The 16,816-nt window shown below is 55.6% G+C and overlaps 1 protein-coding gene across 5 annotated transcripts in view; it reads left to right on the plus strand.

The window, feature by feature from the left end:
* The window catches only part of ADA2 (adenosine deaminase 2), a 29,119-nt gene extending 20,985 nt beyond the window's left edge, over positions 1-8,134 (plus strand). For 4 of the 5 annotated variants that reach the window (XM_029205533.1, XM_029205532.1, XM_029205531.1 and 1 more), the window contains exons 5-10: positions 261-388; positions 1,724-1,814; positions 3,064-3,172; positions 5,399-5,556; positions 6,034-6,236; positions 6,436-6,723. In XM_029205533.1, coding sequence (XP_029061366.1) covers positions 261-388; positions 1,724-1,814; positions 3,064-3,172; positions 5,399-5,556; positions 6,034-6,236; positions 6,436-6,535 — 789 coding nt within the window. In that variant the 3' untranslated portion in view covers positions 6,536-6,723. Of the gene's footprint in view, positions 1-260; positions 389-1,723; positions 1,815-3,063; positions 3,173-5,398; positions 5,557-6,033; positions 6,237-6,435 lie in introns of all 5 variants that reach the window. The other variant, XM_029205535.1, reaches the window with a different exon arrangement.
* The last annotated feature ends 8,682 nt before the right edge of the window (positions 8,135-16,816 follow it).

A 16,816-nucleotide genomic window follows, 5' to 3' on the forward strand; every position in this document is an offset into this window, starting at 1 on the left:
CTGAGCACCGACCATGTGCCAGGCACTGTTCTAGGTGCCAGGACCCAGCCCTGAACAAGAGGCAGACATCCCAGCCTCGTGGCACCAAAGAGCATTATCCCATTCGGGGCTGGGACTTCTGATCAACCTCAGAGGCCGTCACAGGCACTGAACAAGGACATCACAGAGTCCAACCTAGTTTTGGAGACTGTTGGCAGTTGGGACTGGAGACCTGCTCTGCTCACCTCTGACATCTGGTCGGGACCATGCTTCCCTCGCAGGTGTATGAACTGAACGGGACGGTCTACAGCCCAGAGTGGTCGGTGAGGTTGTACGAAGAAGTGGCTCGTAATTTTGCAAAAGAGCATCCTGGGTTTATTGGAATCAAACTCATTTATTCGGATCACAGGTGAGAGCGAGCACGGCTGAAGCTGAAGGAGCTAGGAGGAGACGGGGGTGGGGCGGGGGGGAGGGGCTGGGAGGCTGGGGCCAGAGACCCCGGGGGACTCCATGTGCCGTAGCGGGCGTGCAGAATCCACTCTGAAATCCCGACCAGGCTGGAATGAAGAACTGTGGCAACTTTCCAGTTCATTCCAGGCTGTGACCCACGCTGGCCTGGGTCATCAGTTACGGGTTTAGTGTTTTTGCCTGAATGTTTTTTGCTTCAATCTGCGGCCGGGTTCTGCCTCACGGCAGCCACGTCTGTGTGGAGACCTCTGGGAGCTGCAAAGAAAGACTCACCCTTGCCCCAAGCAAGAGAAGGAAGCCTCCAGCGGAATTCAGATTTTCCCGAGGAAGGGTCTCCCTTCTGTCAGAAAGCAGCCAGTCTGGACAGTCGGCGCCGTGTCCAGCCGGAGGGTTTGGGGAGGGCAGACCCCGCCTGCTCAGCCCCCCGCCGGGGGAGGTGGAAGGGCAGTCAGACCTCCCTGGAGCCCCCTCCCATCCTGGTGAGGCTTGGGGCCACCAGAACTGGTGGGCCAGGGTGGAGCTGGCAGTGGTGGACGGTGGAGGCTCCCGGGGGCCGGTGTCAGGAGTGCGGCCGCACGGCGTCCCCTTGGCGCTTGGGACGGAGGCAGCTGCTCCCGGTGCAGAGGAGGGACGGGCAGGTGTGGGGCTCACAGAGCCGGGGATGGAACAAGTGGGCCGATGCCTCGGCCCCATCATGGACTTGTGCCTTTTCTCTTTGTGCTTCCGTGGTGTCGCTCCCGCCTTTTCCCTGCCCTGGGCTGGAAGGGAGAGACGTGCAGGGGAGAAGAGACACTTTGGTCGTGTGGTTTCTGCAGTGCCCGGGCCTTGCTGACGGAACCAGGGCCCAGGCCCAGCTGCCCTGGCAGGGACTGGGTGGCCTGTGGTGTTTCACAGGTGCCCAGGGAACAGTGGGCTGGGCACATCCAGGACCATCCTCTCAGGGATGCGGGGCAAGTTTCGGGCATGGCCGCTTTGCTTCAGTCAAATGCAGACCAATAAAACCACTATTTGTTTTGACCCCGTGGGTCCCTGTCCCCACTGGCTTTCCAGAGCCTGCGCTCTCTGTGGGCCCCGCCGGAGTCCTTGAAAGGATGGATTTGGGCAGAATTTCTCCGTGATGTGGCACCTGGGGGGCACAACAGCCTGGATGGGGCGGGGTCGTGTGGGCAGGGCGGCTGGGTGCCCTGGGCGAGGCCAGGCTGGCCGTGAGGGGCGCTCACTACACCCATTGGCCCCGAGGAGCCTGCGCCCGTGCTTCTCTCCATCTCTCCCACAGGTCCAAAGATGCGTCCGCCATCACGAAATCCATCCAGACAGCCATGGAACTTCGAGCCAAGTTCCCCGGGATGGTGGCGGGCTTTGACCTGGTAATGGGCCCAGCCCAAGGCCCTCTGGGAAGAGCTGGGTGGCTGGCACCCTCCCTCGGGGCCTGGGGGGGGTGGGGAAGGGAGAGCAGAAAAGTTCAGAAAAAGGCTAGAAAGGGAAGCTCCAGAGCAAGGAAGGGCCAGGATGAGGGGCTGCCCCCCACTCCCCGGCCTCTGCCCTGCTCTGGCCTCAATGCCCACGACACATCGCTCTTCAAGCTGCAGCCCAGGGCTGGGGTGTCTGGAAGGAGACATGGGGCTGGGCCTAAGCGTACCGTCCAGGATCCAAAAGCGGCCCCTCCCCCTTCACCCCAGCTGTTTCCAAAGCCCCCTCACCCCCCTGCCCCAAATAACAGCCAGGCCACACTTCCAGGTGACAACTCCTTAATCTCACTAAGAAGCTAGATTAATCTAACTGGCTAAAGGCACCCGACCCCCTCTCCCAGAATCTGCGCATTTTACTCGAGACTGTGCTGAAGCCCTTACTTTCAGACCCTCCAGGACCCTGGGAGCGGATCTCAAGAAATTGTTTTCTTTGGACCAGGGTGTCCTCCTGGGGTCCTTGGGGGCTGCTCAAGGGATCCGGCCTCTCCAACCCCTTTTCCCCTCTGTCTGCGGTGCCTCCCAACCGGTCCCTACAGGACTCAGGTGCACGCGTCCTCGAGGGAAGCCGGGCTGGTGTTGTTCAAAGGGTCGGCTGGGGTCTGCGCTCCGTCCTGCTGCGCTGAGCACCCAGCTTGTGTTATCACGAGAGTGTCAGCGCCCCTCCCCGCTTTCTCTCCCAAGCCTCTCTCACTCCCGCCCCTGGGGGTGGGGCTCCCTTTGAAGAGCCGACTTTGGTGCAATTGCTGTGGGGTTAATTACAGCTGAGGGACTCTGCTGGGAGCTGCCAGGCCCGGGGAGCCCAGGGGTCGAAGGCCAGAATCCTCCCGACCCTGGTCTAGGGCTCAGGCTCTCCCGCCCTCTCTGTCTCTGTCTCTGTGTCTCTCTGAGTCTCTTTCTCCCCCAACAAGGAGCTCGGGCTGGAGTGCAGGGCTGGGAAGGCCGTGTGCAGGACACCACGCAAAGGCTGGGAGGGTCGAGGTACAGCCTCTGAATAAGGGGGGAGTTCTTTCGGGGCAACGCGCTCTCTTTTTCTTTCCCAGTCCTGCTACTGGTCCCTCTCAAAAGGCTGTGTGCCTGAGGCCCGAGCAGTGCTGGCAGGTACAGGGCTGCAGGGCACACCAGCAAGGCCCCCAACTCTGTCCTGCAGGTGGGGCGAGAGGACACGGGCCACTCCCTGTATGACTACAAGGAGGTTTTGATGATTCCAGCCTCGCGGGGCATTAAGCTGCCTTACTTCTTCCACGCCGGAGAGACAGGTGAGCCTATGACCCCGTCGGGGACAGAGGGGGTGATGGGCAGGGGCCCTGGCCATCTCCGAGGGCACGGACGGGACACCGGGAAGTGGACTGACAGCCCCAAGCCGTCTCGCGGCACCTGTCCCTTTCACGTACATTATCACATCTGTCCTGACAGCAACACTCGGAGAAGGAGGGACAGTGATACTGGGGCAGCTGCCCTTCACATACGTTATTCATAGCTCTCAGCCGGTCCTGCCAGGAGGGCGCTTTTACCCCCATTTACAGGTGAGGAGCCCAAGGCTCCAGCCAAACACAGTAATTGGTCCACGGTAAGGAGCTGGGAACCTTTCTGATGATCTCCTTTTTATAAGGCATGAACTGTGCTTTTGAGGTCGACTCCCCTGCAAAGTGGCACACCGGGAAGTGGTGGGAGAGGGACCACCAGACCAGCGCCACGTCTGGGAGGCACTGTCCACACCCACCAGCCTGAAGGGGGGACCCCACCCCACTCAGGCAGCCTGGCTGCCCTTGTTTCTGAAATGCCATCCGCCCAGCCATGCCTCTGCTCCTCAAAGCTCAGTCCACGGGCCCACTGGTCGTCGCTCAGCCTCCAGACATTCCAGACCTTAAATAAAACGCGTCGACCCTCAGCAGAAGCAGCACCAGGTCACAGCTGCGACATCAGATCCCAGGGAAGATTTGGGGGGCTTAGACCTGCTGCATCCCGACTGGCACCCCTCAGAGCACCTTGGGCTCCTGCCACCTGAGAAGACCTAGGAGACAAGGGCAGAGCCGTGGGAGCTGGGATTTCATAGCCAGGCTTAAACCCTGGTGTCTCATCATCTATCAGAGGAAGGCTCCTGTGCACTAATCTCTCATTTATGTATTTATTTAGGCTGCCCCGGGTCTTAGTTGTGGCACGCGAGCTCTTAGTTGCGGCACGCAGACTCTTAGTTTTGCCGTGCGGCATGCGGGATCTAGCTCCCTGACCAGGGATCGTGGAGTCTTAACCACTGGACCACTAGGGAAGTCCCGCCAGGGAAATCCCGCGTTAATCTCTTTTTCCTGACATTATTTTCAAGTCCATTTAGATCCAAGCTGTTCTAGGAGATTTAAAGAATTTTTTGTGGGGGTGGGGAAGTGGAGATGGTGTGTGTAGGGGGGGGCGTTAGCCTTGAAGACCACGTGGTTTGGTTGGGAAAATCATACTCACCTCTGTGAAATCATCTCAATTCCAAGACGCATGGTCCTAGGAGAGGATTTTGCCAGGACTTGGGTATTTAATACCTTTAGTTAAAAAGAAGAAAATCTTTGAAAAGAAGTAGTAGTTAGGGAACTAGTGAAAATCCACCCGAAGCACATGCCCTCACCAGCAATGGGAATACTTGGGCTTCATTCCCAACAGAAAAGTGGAGTTTTCACATTTCCCATGTGAATCAGTCAGGATGCTTTTCCAGGCATGGGGCCCTCACACCCGGGTCTCACAATTAGGTCTTCTGTGATCTCCCGCAATAAGTAACCTCTGCTTTCTTTCTGGGTCCGGGATTTCACCCCACTTGGTCCCAGATAGTGAGGTCACAACCAGGCGTGACCAGAGAGGAGCTGTTTCCTCCAGGGCACCTCCTTGTACTGGGGGGAAGCTGCAGGAGTCCTCACCCGCACCCTCCCTCCCCAGGCTGGCAGAGTCCGAACTGCCATTCTCACCTCCAGCGAGGCCCTGCCAGCAGGAAGCCGCCTCGGGGTGGCTGGTTCCTGCCAGCCGCTGCCATCCTGCCACGGGCTGTCCCAAGAGCTCTGTCACAGATAGAAATTAAAGTTCGTAGAAATCATTCGAGTGACCGAGTCTGTAGCACATTGCTGTAGAGACCCTACACATGAAATTCCCAGAAAACATCTCTGGAAACAAACGTAAAATGGAAAGAAAGAATCTGGACGGTGGGTCAGGTAGACCAAGGCTTGAAACCCAGTTTTGCTGCTTCCTACCTGAGGACCTTGCTTGAGTTTATAAAGCCTGTGTGGGTTTCAACTTCCTCAACTGTTACATACGTACATATATACATACGTACCTATAGGCAGGCCGTACCTCTCTTCAGCATCGTCATAAGGAAAACGTGTGCGCATGTGCGCTTTTGTGTTAATGTTCATTTCTCTTCCTTTTCCTGCTTGGGGAGTCTGGGCCTTTCACCTGCAGATGGTCTGTGGGTCCCATCCATCCTACTGAAGACCCACCCCCTTTACTCCTAGACTGGCAGGGTACTTCTGCAGACAGAAACGTTCTGGATGCCCTGATACTGAACTCGACCAGGATTGGCCATGGGTTTGCTTTGAGCAAACACCCTGCCGTCTGGGCTGAGGCTTGGAAGAAGGACATCCCCATCGAAGTCTGTCCCATCTCCAACCAGGTACGCAGGCTCCCTGGGGCCAGTGGAGGGCACTCTCCTCCCCCAGCCACGGCCAACCTTTCTCCGGCATAATCTCTCCGTTAACTCCCTTGGTTTCTCTGTCCCTCCACTCTCTCACTCCCGTTCGTGAAGTTATGTAGGAATGGGCTTTGCCTAAACCATTCATAGTAATGAGGGTCCCCAGTGGGGCGGGATTACGGGTGAAGCTATGGACAAAGCTAAAGGGGCCCAGGACGGACACGCAGCGGGTAGTGTGGGGTCCCACTGCTGGGCAGCTGCTGCGAGCAGGACCAAGAGAGACCAGATGTTTGTGGAGAAAACGAGGAATCATGGGAGGACCGGCTCTTCCTGCGTCAGGATCACCCAGAGTCCCAATGCTCAGAACAGTGACGGGGATGGCAAGGCCCGATTATACTCACGGCCTCACCTTCCTTGTGATGGCTCTTCATGCATGCACGGTTGTCTCTGACTGGGCAGGTTCTGAAGCTGGTGTCTGACCTAAGAAACCACCCTGCAGCTGTGCTGATGGCCACCGGGTACCCCATGGTCATCAGCTCTGATGACCCCGCTACTTTTGGAGCCAAAGGCTTGTCCTATGATTTCTACGAGGCCTTCATGGGCATCGGGGGGATGACGGCCGACCTGAGGACACTCAAACAGCTGGCCATGAACTCCATCAGGTGAGTGTACGTGTTGCCTTCGGTCACCGCCTGTGTTGACCGCTCCGAGGTTTGGGCTGAGGCCCGAAGGTTTCCGTGCGCTTCTCCGCATAGTCTCTTATCCTGTGACTGCCCTCGGGCTGGGGACATGGTGCCCTGCCAGCATCCGAGGTCCCCTCCCGCCCCTCCCCAGGCTGACCCGGGCGCCCCTCCCCCACAGGTACAGCGCCCTGTCGGAGCCGGAGGAGCAGTTTGCCATGGCAACCTGGGAGGAGAGGTGGTGGAAGTTTGTGGCCCAGCTGGCAAGGGGCCCCAAGTGAGGAGACGGCGGACGTCTGTCACCCGCTGCCTCTGCTTCCCTCCGCCGCGGCCTCACCTTCTCTCCGCCGGTCCGGAACCCAGGGAAGTCACCTCCGTCTCTTTACCAGAACCGACCTGAGAAGGCCACCCTCAGCCTCCACCTCGCCCAACCTCTCAGAGCCCTCATCAGTGGACCCCACACACCTCGTGGAATGTCCTCCCTCGGCCTCGGTGACACAACCCCTCCGGGTTCCTGCTTCCCTCCAGCCGCAGCTCCCGGGGGACCCTGTCCCCGAGCTCCTCTTGGCTGATCGCGGGTGGGCGTCCCTCAGCTCAGCCCTGCGCTTTTGTCTCGGCTGCCTCCCTCCCCTTTTCTCTCTTCACTCCACACTCTTCTCCTGGGTGGTCTCGTCCACTCCTTCCCTTTAGAAACCGCGTACTTGTTGATGATTCCCAAACCTGTGGGTGATGCCCAATCAATACACTCGATGGCCCACAGGAGCCTCGGAGACCGGCTCCGAGCAACGCTTCCCTCCCAGGCGTCTCAGTGACTGGCATGGCCGTCCACGCGGCGCAGAGGTCGTCAGAGGAGTTCTTGCTGCCCCTGTTCACCCACCCTCCCCACACCGCTGCTGCCTGCCCTGCAGCCGCTGTATGCGCTCTGGCCTGACTCGCAACAGTCCCTAGCTGCTCTCTCTCTTCTCTTTGCCCTTTCCAGCTCGTTCTCCCAGAGCAATGACTGTTTAAAGTTAAATTAGGGGCTTCCCTGGTGGCGCAGTGGCTAAGAATCCACCTGCCAATGCAGGGGACACGGGTTTGAGCCCTGGTCCGGGGAGATTCCACATGCCGCGGAGCAACTAAGCCCGTGAGCCACAACTACTGAAGCCTGCGTGCCTCGAGACGGTGCTCCACAGCAAGAGAAGCCACCGCAATGAGAAGCCCGCGCGCTGCAACGAAGAGTAACCTCTGCTCGCCGCAACTAGAGAAAGCCCGTGCACAGCAACGAAGACCTGACACAGCCAAAAATAAATAAACAAACTTATTTTTAAAAAGAGTTAAATTAAACCAGGGTCCTCCACTGTGACAAGTCTGTGCACTTAGGAAACTCCTGTCCCCACTGGGCACGTAGCACCCTCTGAGCCGGGGTCCCTCCCACTCCATCCCGCCCCGCACGGGACTCCAGCCTCGGTGTCCTGAACTCTGCCCGCCCCAGGGCCCCCCTGGGTCTCTCTGCCGGGAATGCTGCTTCTCCCGCTTGTGTCTGACTCTTGTCACCCTCGGGCTTCATGTCCTTGTTTCAGAAAGGCTTCTCCCTCGGGGCACCTTGCTCTTCCCTCCCACCCCACCGTGATGTGTAATGACCATGTATTTAGTTCTGCGGGGCCGCCCTCCCCCACTCCGTCATCTCCCCGTGGACAGGCACGAATGACCGGTTCACGTCCACCGCGAGCCCGGAGCCCAGCCCGTGCCCAGTCAGCCCCCAATAAACATTGTGTTGCAAGAACGGACGTGCCCTGTTCGTGCTGAGCTGAGGTCGGGTCCCGGCTCCCAGCCTGGTCTCTGGGAGAAGGTAGGCGAGGAGCTGGCCCTGGCCTCACGTGGCCCCAGGCTGCGAAGGAGAACTGAAGAAGTCATTACAAGTGCCCTGTGGATGTGGTGAAGCCCACCCTCCCCCTGGCTCCTGGCTCCTGGTGCTGGGACAGCCTTGCTGACTAGGGTGCTCAACCACAGGCTGGTATCCAGAGGGAACCAGATGCCCTTGAAGACCTTTTGATTCATGGCCCTTAACCAATCCCAGCAGGGGGCACACGGGTCCCAACTGAGCTGACTTCGATTCAATGAATGGTGACAACGGAACTTAGCAGAACGGGCTTCGGTAGCAAGCTGCCACAGTCCTGGGGGTCTCCCAGGAGTGTAGGGTCTCTGATTTGGGAAAACTAACCAGCTGTGTTGCCTTCGTGCCGGTTCAACAGGCAGAGTCCCAGCAGAGAAACAGAAACACCAGCAGAGCCAGATCGGGACTCGCCAGGAGGGAGGAGCCGTGGCCCCCGGGTTCTGCGGGGGGCAGAGAAGGTAGAACTTGTTTCACTCACTCCTCCTGTGACTTCCCAGAGGGGCCCTGACACACAGGTCTTCGGGGAAAACTTGTGTTAGTTGAATTCTTATAAGCAAAACCTTGCTGCACCCGGGGGCTCGCTCTTTCTTTAAAGGAAATCTGTAGCAAAACCTCCTGTTCACAAAACACCTTTTGTGATTTGAACTCCTGGAGTCTGTATCTATTTGTTTTTAGAGTGAGGTCAAATCCTTTGTCCTCCTTTGTCAGATGAATGGTCTGGGCTGGAAAACCAGAGTCCCCATCATCTGGCCCGCGATGGGTGCCCTGGCCTGGCCTCCTGGTCCTGGAGTTTTGCTTCCGTCCAGGACAGCTTGGGGTGGGGGGCAGTTCTGGAAGATCCATCTGAGGGAATGCCGTTGGAGATGTGAATCATCCCCTCTTCCAGCAGTTTAGAAGTTGGGATCCAACCTCAGGGAAAACCATGGAACATTCAATCTTATAATCTTGAAATAATGTGAAACTTCAGAAAAGTAGCAAGAATAGTACAAAGAACTCTAAACATAAATAAATAAACCATGTTTATTAGTTTCTTGTGTTTCTTTGTACAAAATAAACAAATGCACACGTAAACTGTTTCCTCTTTCTGTGATGAAAGGCACACGTTGCTCACTGTCCTGAGCACCTGAAAATATAAATGAAAAAGGTGATAATCAGAAGATTCTAGAATAAAAGGAAGGAGAAATGATGCTGAACTCTGGTGAGAAATTAGCTTTAGGCAAAAGGGAGAATGTGCATCCACTGAGGATTAGTGTCTGAATCGAGACTATTACTCCCCTCGTGGCTGTTTTAGTTACCTAGTGCTGTATAGTAAATTATCCCAAAATTTAGTGGCTTAAGAAAGCAATAAGACGTATTGTCTCTCACGGTTTCTGTGGGTCCGGGATTTGGGGTGGGCCCAGCTGGGCAGTTCTGTTTGCGGCAGTTCCGTCTCTCCATGAGTTGGAGGGGTGGGAGCGGCGGGGGGCTGGCCGGGACCTCCTTGTCTCCACACAGCCTCCCGCCTCAGCCAGGGGTCTCTGCACAGGCCCGGGTGGGCTTCCGCACAGCATGGCGGCCGAAGGCTTCAAGAGTACATGTTCAGGGTACAAAGCAGAAGTTCTATTGCCTTTTCTGATATAACCTTGGAAGTCCCCTGGCATCACATCTGCCATACCCTTGGGTCATATCTCTCTAGGCTAAACCCTCCCGGTTTCAAGAGGAGGGGGAGAGGCCTTGCCTTCTGATGGAAGATGGTCAAGGTCACATAATAGGAAGGACATGTAAGATGCCGTAGAAAATATCTGGAGGAGACAACCACCAAATGGTGGTTTTTCTGGTTCTACCATTTCTTCCATATGTATGAGCTGCCATTCTGCTGTAAGAAGAACTTTCTCTGATCGATCGATTGGTTAACAGGTGCTGTCCGGAACTTCCTCAGGAAGACCTGACTGTTTAATTTTTAAAGTTCACCAGAACAGGATTCTGCGACCCATCTCAGCCACCTTGTCCAGATCCCCAAATGTCCCTTTCCCCAGGTCAGGAGTTTGAATCACTGATGTGAGCCATGCCTCTTGCAAGACTGGACTCCTTGAGGTCTGGCTACGTGTAGATGCATCTATCGGCCGAAATTAAGTCAGCTTGCTAGATTATAAATATTACTTTCACATACATAATATATGCTACTTTAATTAGCAGTCATCCTAAAATAACGTAACCTTCTTTGTTCCTTCTTCTGCGTCCCGAAGCGCGGACGTCAGACGTGTGGGATCTGGGATCACGGTGGGGACAGGCAGCCATTTCAGACGGGCTTTGCCCTGAGAAGCATCTGTAGCTCCCGATTCTCCCTGCCGACGGTGCGGCTGGGGCAGAGACGCTGGGTTCCACGGGGTCCAGGCTTTTCAGCCAATAGCCTCTTCCTCTTCCTCCTTCAGGGTGGCCAGGATCCAACCTCCCAAAGGGCCTTTCCTTGGGGACTGTCCGGAGACCGTATGTTAGGAGATGAGGTCTGCCCAGTCCAACCAGACCTCCCAGAGGGGAAGAGGTGGGAGGACTGGAAGTTTTAGATTCACAGAATATCAGAGCAGGGAGAGGCCTAAAGATCATTTTATCTACCCTCTCTGAGGGACAGAGGGCTCAACTGGGGCCCAGAGAGGGTCAGTAACTCTCCCAGGTCACACAGCAGGTGATAGCAGGTTCCTGAGTCTTGCCTCAGTGGTCACCCTACAATACGGGGCTGTTTTCTCTCCCGTCAGGGGCCCATCACCCTGGTGGGCCTGGGTCAGTTCTCTGAGGGTGGGGTTCGCACTGCTCAACCCCTAACCCACACACGACAGCCGTTTCACCCCTGTTCGGGCTCCATGAGGCCGGGATGCATCAGCCCTCGGGGGACAGGCTGACCCCTCCCGTGACCCCTGGCTTCCCTTGGCCTCGGCTTCCTGTGGCCCCGGAGGAACGGATTCTTGCCCAGAGCCTTTGTCCAGGGTCCTCCGCCTCCGCCCCCGGGGACCGTCGTTTGGTGGGAAGTGCCCGGAGGAAGGAGTCGGAAAGCAAAGGCGATGCTTGCGGCCCGCACCTTCGGCACCTGCGGCACCTGTGGCGGCGGCAACTGCGGCGGGCGGCGCGCTGCTGACACCTGGTGGCCACATACGGTAGCGCAGGTGCCTCCGCTCGCTCCCGGCGCCCTTTCCGCCTCAGACCCACAGGGGCAGGTGCGCTCGCTTTGAAAACACATAGGCCGGAATTCCACTTCCTCCTTCCCACGGTGACCAGACCTGCGGTCCGTTCCCCCGGCTCCGGCCGTCTCACTTGCACTACCTGTCTCCCCTGCCTTGCTTTTGCTCCCCATCTCCTCCGGGAGAAAGGCCCGCTCCTGCCATGGGCGTCCTGCCCTCTGGCCACATTTAGAGCTCGTAGCGGGACGGGAGGGCAGGGCCATCGACGTGTTTAAATTTTGTTATAGTAAAATAAGAAGTTCGAATAGGTATGGAATCACATTTCAAAAATCAAAAAAACATGAAAAGGGATATGTTGAAAGATTTATACCCACCTCTACTCCCCACACCTCTTTCACACCCCACCTATGTTTCCCACCATGTTTATTAGTTTCTTTGTGCAAAATAAACAAATGCACATGTAAACTCTCTGTTTCCTCTTTCTGTGATGAAAGGCACACGTTGCCCACTTCCTGAGCTTTGCTTTTAGTTGAGGGTCTTTCCCCACCCTCTGTCTCACTGTTTCTCAGTGGGGACACACCAGAGCTTGATAAACAAGGCCCAGATAGCTGACACCTGGATTGTTTTCAAATATCTGTTATTATAAACTCTTGGGAATTCCCTGGTGCTCCGAGGGGTTAGGACTCCACGCTTCCACTGCAGGGGGCACAGATTCGATCCCTGGTTGGGGAACTAAGATACTGCATACCTCATGGTGTGGCCAAAAAAAACCCTAAAGCCAAAAACCAAACAAAGAAACCATACACAAAAAAACCCACAAAAACTCTTGCAACGTAATAAGTACCTAATATATGCAATGACTGAATAAATGGCCAGGTGACAGAAGCCCTGAGGGCACTTCCCTGGGTTTATACACATGCCCCTTCCTCCAAGGCACCAGCTCCAGGGAAGGCTCTAGGACGTTTGAAACAGTCATCTATGCAGCAGGGGGAAGCAGGGTCTTGCTTTATAGGTCAAACACCCGGTCCAGGCAGATTAGAAGTAGAAATGAAAAAAGGAAAATATATGAACAACATTTTGAAGGAAAAAATAAGAAACTGGACATAATTTTCTGTAGATGAGGGACACCTGCAATTCTGTCTGCTCAGAAGGGGGTTGGAGGCTGAGGGGTCAGCGCCTCGGTCTGCGAGCTCCGGGAATGCCCTCTCTTTGACCCCCTCAGTCCTCCTTGCCCCAAACATCCTCTGATGCTGGGAGCCGTATCTGGGGCCCCAAACCTCTTCCAGAAAAGCCCACACTTCAACCCCAGTAACTCACCCAAGGCCAAATGCAACAAAGCCGCCAGGAGGAGAGGTGAATGTGTCAGAGCCTGGGAGGAGTGTGGCAGGGCCGTGAGCTCTGGTTCCACGTGGATTCCTGCCCCACAGACTGGGAGGCCCGTGGGAGGTGAGGGGTCGGATGGGGGTGCATCTGGGGAGGTCAGTGCGGGAAAGAGAGAAGAATGCTGGTCCCTGAGGTCTGAGCGCCAGCCAGAGGTCTCTGCCACCATGTCCAGTGCTCCAACCCTCATCCACGGCTCACAGGGCTTCTGGGCTGATGGCCTCATTTTATCACAGGAGGTGCTGGGCCCGGTGTGCTCTTAGAGCCCTTTCTGGCTCTGACAGTCAGTTCTGTGCTCTGAAGGAGGTGTTAACACTGCAGGGAGAAAACTCGGTCCATGGGGAGGCGGTAGCACCAATGGCTAGAGCGGAAGGAGGTGCCAGCCTCTGAGTGAAAACCAACCCTGAGTTCATCTTGGCAGGAAAGCCTCTGGTGAGGACCGGGGTGCAGCCGGGGCCTGAGATGAGAGGCCGGCCAGCTTCCCCAGAAGGAGAGCAGGGGTTACCGCGCACCATTTCAACAGCACCTCTACAGGCTCCGTCACTGCTCTTTTTTTCTTTTCTTCTGTTTCTTCCAGTTTGTTTGGTGACGGAACAAGCCGTTTGTCCTGTAGAGTGCCCCCGTCCGGAACTGAGGGCATCCCCTCGATGCTCCTGACCTGTCCCTCTGCCCTTTATTTCCTGTCAATCGGTGGTTGGACCTAAAGTCTTGGTGAGATGTCATTGATCCTCTTGCAGGCAGGACTAGGTCATGAGACATAAAAACGCACACCAGCGGGCAGCAGCCAGGCTCAGGCTCAGGCTGTGCCCCGCCCAGGGCTGGAGATGCGGGGCAGCCCCTCCATTTGCTCCCCCCAGCCATCTGTGGGAGGACAGTCAGACTCCCCAGGAGCCTCCTCTCCCCCTCGTCCCCCGAATGCCCTCCCCTCCGTGTGAGGCCCAGGGCCGCAGCCCTGCATTCATCTGTTCACGGAAGACGTTCTATAGGACTTCTAAGGAGGGGCCAAGGTGTCAGAAGTCACCCTTCTGCCCTCTCTGCAGTCAGGGCGGCAGGGCAGAGGCGGGGGGCAGGGCTCGATGACACAGTGCTTTACCTCAGCAGGTTTTAAAGATTTTCTGTAAATGTTACCTGGCTGCAAATCAAGGCCAGGTAATCCATCTGACACTGTCCCACCTGGTGGACCAGGGCTCCCACCCGGACCCACTGCAGCACAAGGCCATCCAGGAACCAAACCTTGTCACCCAGGATTAACACAGCCATGTCCCCTGCCTGCCTTTCCCGAGCAGGGGGTACAGGTGGGCCTGGAAACACGGAGCAGCACAGTGACCTTGTGCTGGGGGATCTGGTGGGAGCTGAGCTCCGAGCCCTCGGGCCCCTGTGAGCCTTTGCTCTGCCCACTGCCACCCTGTGGTGCCTCGACGTCCCCCTCCTGCCCACTTACAAAGCCCGCATTCAGGATGGGCGCGTCAGCCATTTATACCATGGAGTGAATTATCTCAACTTTCTGTGTCCCAGTTTGCCCCGTCTTCAGTCAACATTCTATGCAAGGTGTAGAAGGTGATTCCTTGGGGGTTTGGGGGGAGGGGTCCGGGAGCTGGCCTGGGCACTGGGGGACCTCCCAGCCACACTGGAGGCCACTTATTCCACTAATCGGCAGGGCATGTGAAGGCAGTGGGAGGAGGCTGTCGGGGCTTGGGCGATAAATCATAACCGACGACCTTGCTTTCCTGCTTACATCTAACTCGGTTGGAAAACAGATGTGGGGCAGATGGAAATAAAGGTCAGATGTATTCCTGCTGAAAGCTTGTTGGAGAGCATGGCTTATTTGGGAGAAGAATGGACTTGCTGACACTCTACCCTTGAATTACACTTATCCAGCCATCCCTGGCACAGCTGAAACCCCAGCCCCTCATTACTGGACCGAACACCGGGGCCCCTGATGGGGCAGCTCCCAGAGGGAAGAGAGGCCGAGCCGCGGCTGCCCATTCTTCCTTCCAAGCTTACCCATCAGGAGAGTCCCGTGTCCTCGGCCTTGGTGGAGAGAGGCCCAAGTGCTATGGACCGATGTTCCTCTTCAGGGAAACGCGGGGAGGGGATCAGCATTCCTCCCAACAGAGGCGAACACACCCTCCTCTTGGGATTCTCCTGCAGCACCACCCAGGGGGCCTGGGGAAGTAGCTGTGAGATAAGCCCCCCTCTGTCCCCTCACTGACCACCCACCATGCCCACCTGCCTCCCTGCTGCCCATCCTCCACTCTCCTTCAAGCCACAGCATCACTGCCTTTCCTCTACTGGGAACCCACAAGCTCTCTGACTTGTTTCTTTTGTCTGCTTCCTCCTGGTGTGAGGCATAAAATGCCAATCTCCCCCCCCCAATATCCTTTATTCCCTTCTTATGTGGAAAAGGAACCCCTGATTTTTAGCCAGGCATAAAGCTACATTTCCCAGCTTCTTTGCTGCTAGATGTGACCATGTGCTTAAGTTTTGGCCAGTGAGGTGTAAGCAGAATGGGTGTATAAGACTTCTTGGAATTGTACCTGTAGGGAGATGGCATTCCCTTTTTTGTCTCTTCTTTCCTGATGGCTGAAATGTGAACATGATGGCTGGATCTTGAGCAGCTATCTTGGACCATGAAGTGGAAGCTGTGCAACGAAGATGGCAAAGGAGAAAAATAGGAGCCTGGGTGCCTAATAAGTTTGTGGAGCCACAATACCAAGCTTGCACTCCTCTCCCAACCTTGTTCACATGAGAGAAACAAATCTCTTCCTTATTTAAGCCACTGGTCTTTGGAGGTTTCTGTTAACGGCAGCCAAACCTAATCCTAACTAACACAAAGTATGTGCATGGGTGTGAGCAGGCTCATACTCGCGTGTGTGCACGCAAACACGTATAAGCAATCCTAACTAATACAAAGTATGTGCATGGGTGTGAGCCGGCTTATACTCACGTGTGTGCGTGCAAACACGTATAAGCAAGTTGATGGGAAAGTAGCAGTGTGGATAGTCATCCACTTGCCTGTTATTATTTTTTTTTTGGGGGGGGTAGGAGTTTATTTATTTATTTTTGCTGTGTTGGGTCTTCGTTTCTGTGCGAGGGCTTTTTCTAGTTGTGGCAAGCGGGGGCCACTCTTCATTGCGGTGCGCGGGCCTCTCACTGTCGTGGCCTCTCTTGTTGCAGAGCACAGGCTCCAGACACGCAGGCTCAGTAATTGTGGCTCACGGGCTAGTTGCTCCGCGGCATGTGGGATCCTCCCAGACCAGGGCTCGAACCCGTGTCCCCTGCATTAGCAGGCAGATTCTCAACCACTGCGCCACCAGGGAAGCCCGCCTGTTAACATTAATTGTACATCTGTCATGTGCACCTCACCCTGACAGGCCTTATGAGAGAGACAGAGATGAACAGAGAGGGACCCTGCCCCCAAGGATTTTTGTTGTTGTTGTTGTTAGAGGATGGTTCTTAACCTCTTCTTCCTTAAGAACCCTAGAGGATCTAAGGAAAGCTTATCGATATTTGAACACACAGGCACACAGAGTTTGGATTACAACGGTCAGGTTGGAACCTCCCAGAGTGCACCTTCTGTTCTGTCATCATTTCTGAAAAACACCAGCCCATTTCTGATCCCTGCCAGAGATGGAGCTGAGTTCGCAGCCAAGGAAGATTGAAAGCAGGGCAGACCCAGACAGGGACAAACCTGACCCAAACTGAGAACCCTGGAGATGAAAGAGCAGTGATTACAATACAATTTTGATCACCACGTTGCATAACAAATTTCCCCAAAACTTGATGACTTAAAGCAACACACATTTATTATCTCCTAGTTTCTGAGGGTTAGGACTTCAGAAGTGACATAGCTGAATAGCTCCATCTTGGGGTCGTTCATGAGGTTTTGGCCAATATGTCTGCCACGGCTGAAGGGTCTGCCTCCAAGATGGTTCTCTCACTCAACTGTGGGCAGGAGACTTCGGGTCCTCATCTGTGGGCCTCTCCAGAGTTGCTAGAGTGTCTTTATGACATGGCATGTGACTTCCTTAGAATGAGTGATGCAAACAAAGGCAGTGTGGAAGCCAAAATATCTTTTATGACCTATTAGCCTTGGAAATCACATACCATCACGTCTGCCCCATTTTACTTATTCAAAGTGAGTCATTAAGTGC

The sequence above is a fragment of the Monodon monoceros genome, unplaced genomic scaffold (genome assembly GCF_005190385.1).
Source record: "Monodon monoceros isolate NGI ecotype Baffin Bay Population unplaced genomic scaffold, NGI_Narwhal_1 Super_Scaffold_6, whole genome shotgun sequence".
Taxonomy (NCBI): Eukaryota; Metazoa; Chordata; class Mammalia; order Artiodactyla; family Monodontidae; genus Monodon; species Monodon monoceros.